This window comes from Impatiens glandulifera, chromosome 5, assembly GCF_907164915.1.
Source record: "Impatiens glandulifera chromosome 5, dImpGla2.1, whole genome shotgun sequence".
Lineage (NCBI taxonomy): Eukaryota > Viridiplantae > Streptophyta > Magnoliopsida > Ericales > Balsaminaceae > Impatiens > Impatiens glandulifera.
Genome location: NC_061866.1, coordinates 43,192,812 through 43,198,310, shown reverse-complemented (window position 1 = coordinate 43,198,310; position 5,499 = coordinate 43,192,812). Strand labels below are relative to the sequence as shown.

The window sequence follows — 5,499 nt, the reverse complement described above, 5'->3', positions numbered from 1 at the left end:
TTTTTCACCTTTAAACTTCCTTTAAAAATGTGACATGATCACTCTACTCCGGTGATTATTTTCCCTATGCCTAGGAGCATCATCATGGCCTATACCAGCAACTGGACGGAGAACAGACAAAACACCATTAATGATTGTTTGACTTAATCCAACCCACTTGGTTGATGAACCAATCTTGGGTGGCTATAAATAGCTTTATCTAAGAAAACCAAAGACAAGAGATCTAATATCAAGCCCTCAATCACCTCCAAAGATACATCCGCAAGCTCTTTAAACTTTTCTGAAAGTTCAGAACTTTTGTGTAAGGCTGTAAGGTGTTCATTCAGACATTCAGAAAGTTTCTCTAAGAGTTAAGGAGTGTTCTCCAATGCATAATAAGATTTTAATTACAATGTAATTCTCATTATCAGATTAAATTGATTTTTTTATATTTCAGTTTTTTCCATTATCATATATTGACTTATTATTCGATTTCTTGATTGGAAAATGATCCTAGAATCATTTGTAAGCTTTTTGTTGAAACAAAACTAGATAAATAATCTTAAATTGGAAATCCCCAAATTTGATTTTGAAAATTTTCAAAATCGAGTTTTCAGAAAACTTCCTTGCATATTTCTAATGATGTTGAGAACCTATTTGGACCAGTTCCAATCCATCCCGATCATGTTGGACCCAAAACTAATTTTTTTTATAAAAAATTCAGTTATTGAATTGGTCAAAATGAACAACTAGTGTTCATGTTTTAGTTTCATTCAACTATATGAAGCATAAGAAAGCTATTGACAAACTCTTTACACTTCATTAAAACCGAAAAATCATAAACTAGTTTTTTTATGACAAAAATATTTGGGTTGAATGGAACCTCATCCCGATCGAATGAGAATGGGAAAAAAATTCTAAGGTATTCAAAAAAAGTTGAAAAGTTTACACATCAGGATGATGTTCTAAATGATCTTAGGAACTATAAGATGCTTCCCATGCCCTTGGATCAAAGGATGCATGCCTCAAACGAAATCATCAAACCTGTAGTTGTTTGATGTTCTTGAGGACTGAGAAACCTAGACCGGGTCAAGTCTGGACCGAGAATCATTTGCATCTAGGAACGATAAAAGTTATCCCAAGGCTAACCCAAGACCGAGTGTTCTTCGTATTCAGTACCGACAGAAGTTAGCCCAAGGCTAACCCATGTCCGAGTGTTATTCATACCTAGGACCGAGGAAAGTTAGCCCAGGGCTAACCCATGACCGATGAATCCTGCACCCGACTAATGATTCCTATACCCGACCGAGAGTCTTCCGCACCTATGACAGATAACTCTGCACCTAGGACCGATGACTCCTGCATCCGAACTAGGGTCTTTAACACCCCGACCGTTGATTCTTCCAACTCGATCGAGGAGTTCCAACCCAAGACCGAGGGTTTCAGCACCCCAGCCGATGGAAATCGCATTCAGGACCGAGAACACGAGACTTATGGCATGTTTGGTTACATTTCTTAATTTCACAATTATTTTTTGTAAGTTTGGAATCCTAAATCATTTTTTAAAAATCTAAGAAAAAAAATAGAAAATGATTTCAAAATATATTTTAATAAGGACTTGTTTGTGATTTATTTTTAAACTCTTATGTCTTTAACTGATATTTTTTAGGTACATTTCTCCCTAATCATCGTCATGATCAGCTACAAGTATCATCATTTAAATATTATTTTCGCAGTTTTTAAATACAAAAAAAAACATATACATGTCTAGAATATGAAGAATAATTGGTTAAAATAAAACGTTATACAAACAACTTTCAAAAGCTAAGATTTTATAAAGTGAAGACCGTTTTTAACTCATACATTTCTCGAATATCACTAAATTACAAAACAAAATGAAACTCTAGTTAAAAATACATTTTATACGCATATATTTTATTCACAATTTAAACTAAAAATCAATTATCAACTCTTTATCAAATAAATAATATTTTTAATTAGTTTAAGTAAAGATTTTTTTAATCGAATTTTTATTTGATTATTTCAAATTTAAATTAAATTTGTTAATCTTATTTTAAAAAATTAAAAATTTTATTCTAAAATATCATGACTTAGTTTGTTTGGTATTTATTTAATAATTATTCTAATTAAAATATATTATATTATATTATAATTTTCATTAGTTAAGAATAACTCAATTACTATATGATGCTCTAACTCGAAATGACTCTAAAAAGGGCCTTATTTGCTATAAGTGTTAACGCATAAAATTAAATGCGCTGGTGACAATTATTTTTTTTTAACAAAAATACCCCGTTGTGTCACGCAACCTCTAGTTGCCTCTAGTTGTGTCACGCAACTAAGTGCATTGTGAAAAATCCACAATGCCCTTGATATATAATTAAAAAAAATCAATTTCTTCCCATTTTCTTTTCTTTTCTTTTTTCTCTATTCACTCTCTTCACGTCTTCTCCCTTCTCCTCCTCTCTAAAAGGAAGACGGACCCCCGACGACGTCGGAATCCTAGCGAAGGACGTCGGAATCCCAGCGAAGGCAGGCAACCATGATGTCCGCTACTACTGGTATGCTTCATTTGTCCTTCACTTGTTGTTTATTTTTTTTGAACGCATTGTTTGTTAGGTTTAGGGTTTAGGGATTGATTGGTTAAATGTCTCTATTGCGGCGGATTCTAGGTGCGTCTCGCGAATGCGGGTGCGTCTCGTGGGTATGTCTCGCGAATGCGGTTGCGTCTCGCGACAAGACCATTTATAGTTAGTAATTGCATTTTATTATTATTTGAGTTTAATCTACAAATAGAGAGAGAGAAATAGAAGTTGTTTATCAAAAGAAAAAAGAAAAATTGAAGTTGGATTGCCAATGAAAGGATTTTGAGTGTTGAGATTGCGTTTTCAGGCTTGTTCGAAATCTGAAATTCGCTGGATTTATAGGTCACGTCGCGAGAAAAGCTTGAGAGAATGATACGAGCAGTGATAGTGATGAATGATCAAGGTAAGCCTCGTCTGGTCAAATTCTACGATTATCAAGTTAGTGTATTACATCTTCATTTTGGTAGCAATGAGATCCAAAATGTTGATTTGGATGTAGAGGTTGATATTATACTCCCATTATTGCAGGATGCTATGCTTGTCTGCAAGACCTTTGCAACACTGTACTTTGTCTTTGTATTTGATACCTACGAAAATGAACTAGCGATGCTAGATCTTATGCAAGGTACATTGTTATAAATTTTCATTCTTGATTTCACATTTTCTAAGTACCCTTTTTGAAGAATTTTTTATCATCTTCTTCGTTTTATGTAGCCATTGCATAAGCTCAATATATTCACTTATGTATAGAAATGAACTCGTTATTGAAAGAAGTCACATTATTCGAGACAATACAAACTTATGATTAAGTAAACTTTGTTGTATATTTGATATATATAGGCTTACTGTTTTACAGGTGCATGCTATTATAGATGAAATTGTGTTGGGAGGTCAAGTTTTGGAGACAGATTCTTCCTATGTATATGTAGTGAAGGTTGTACAAGAAATAACTAGGTCTGCATCCTTCTGATGTTGTTTCCATTGTCCTTTCTTAATAACACGCTTTTATTTTGCGTGATGATAATGACTTCTCAAGTTTCATGTAGGTTGGAGAAGGCTGCAAATTCAATATCACTAGTTCCAAAATCAATAATGCCTGGCAGGGAAGATAGTTCATCCAATTCTACCATCTTTGATCATAATCTTTTACTAGAATTTCTTGTTCTTCTGGAATGATAATCAATGATGGTTTTGATTTGACAACATATTTGTAAAGAACCCCTTTGTTTTAAGATAATATATAAAATTATGGATCAAATTATGCTTAATATCCATATTTAAGATGCATATCCAATTATCCTTAAAAAAAAGGAGATATGAGAGAAAAAATAAACAATAAGTGAATTAGTATTGATTGAATTTCAGGCTTACCAAAGTAGTAAAAATATGAATATACTATATCTCATATCCATATTTTCTCTTAATTTAATAAATATAACTTAATTTATAAACCTAAACCTAATGAGGCAGAAGCAACTCAATGAAAGTAATGATGAAATATACTGGAAAACAGAAAACAATGAGAATTTTATTATAGGAAAGACATGGGAAATGGTTATAACAAGAGGACAGGAGCATAATGTGGTATGGTCTCCAAAGATTATTCTTCGTCACTAATTTATTCTCTGGCTGGTATACAGGAAAATGTTGACTACAAAAGACAGAATTCGAAAATACATAAACATTCATGATATCAACTGTGTCCTATGTTCGGGAGTTGAGGAAAGCATAAACCATTTATTTGGGGAATGCTCTTTTGTAATACAAATCTGGAGGATGTATGCTGCAAACATGAACATCATCAATTTTTCAAGAATATTGAAAGAAACCTAAGAGTGGATGAAGAATAAAGTAAAGGAAGATCCTTCTATGTAAGTATGTTAAAATGCTACTTTTGAGCAGTAATCTACAATATCTGGAAAGAAAAAATTCAAGAACTCACAGTGAAAGAAGTAGAACCGCTGAAGATACTTGGAGAGATATAACTTTAGATGGAAATGCACTCATTCAATCCTGGAGAGGAATCGAAAGGATTTAAGAGAATAGAAAACTCTGTCAGATATGGGATATTTCATTTGAGCAGAAGGTCACAAGTAGAATAAAAGTAAAAACGCGGTAGACGTTAATTGATTGTTGTTGTCTGTAATTTAATTATTGTTTCATTGTTAAATATAGAAATTGTTTAGATCTGATCTTAATTAATAAATATGAGATAAATATGGTCCTAATAGTATGTGATAGCTTAAATCCCAAATTTGATGAAATATGTATGTCTAAACCAACTTGTACATATATAAAATGATCGCATTTATTATATATATAATTAATTAATTTTTCTGCAGTATTATGAAATAACATTAGCGCGCACTAAAGATATGGTCTTTATATTACACATTAAAAGCAATCATAGTGTAATCATAACATCTTTTAATCGGCCAAGGATTGGCCTAAAGTTACTAATATTCAGCCATTCCCACCCTCTTACACCCAATGAAATCATTGTCCAAAGCTCTTACCATTGATCTAGAGGAACTCAACAAAGATCATGTCATCCTTGGGTATCAGCTAATTCCAACCATGACTCTGGTATATATTTTTTTATCTTGTTACATCAAACTTATCGTCTATTTGATTAGAAACAATTTATTGTTGCAATTCTAACGAGTATATAAATCTTAAAATTTGCTCAATAGACCATTCACATTCATCTTTTCATTGCATGAATAAAAACATTATTATCCCTATTGCATAATAAAGTTCATTTCTCTTTTATCTTCTTTATTTTATTAACCGTTATTAAAAAATAATCATTATATTGATATTACTCTCTCCATTAGTATAAACAAGCAAAAAAAAATACTCAACTCTAAATTCACTTGTTGATAAAAAAAAATCACATAAATAGTAATGTATA

The 5,499-nt window shown here is 32.0% G+C and overlaps 1 protein-coding gene across 1 annotated transcript; it reads left to right on the top strand.

Moving 5' to 3' along the window:
* The first annotated feature begins 2,975 nt into the window (after positions 1-2,975).
* On the top strand, positions 2,976-3,761 carry LOC124939428 (AP-3 complex subunit sigma-like). Its single transcript, XM_047479904.1, has 3 exons — positions 2,976-3,148; positions 3,426-3,539; positions 3,632-3,761. Exons 1-3 carry the CDS (start codon positions 2,976-2,978, stop codon positions 3,759-3,761), a joined length of 417 nt encoding a protein of 138 aa, XP_047335860.1.
* Positions 3,762-5,499: the final 1,738 nt, after the last annotated feature.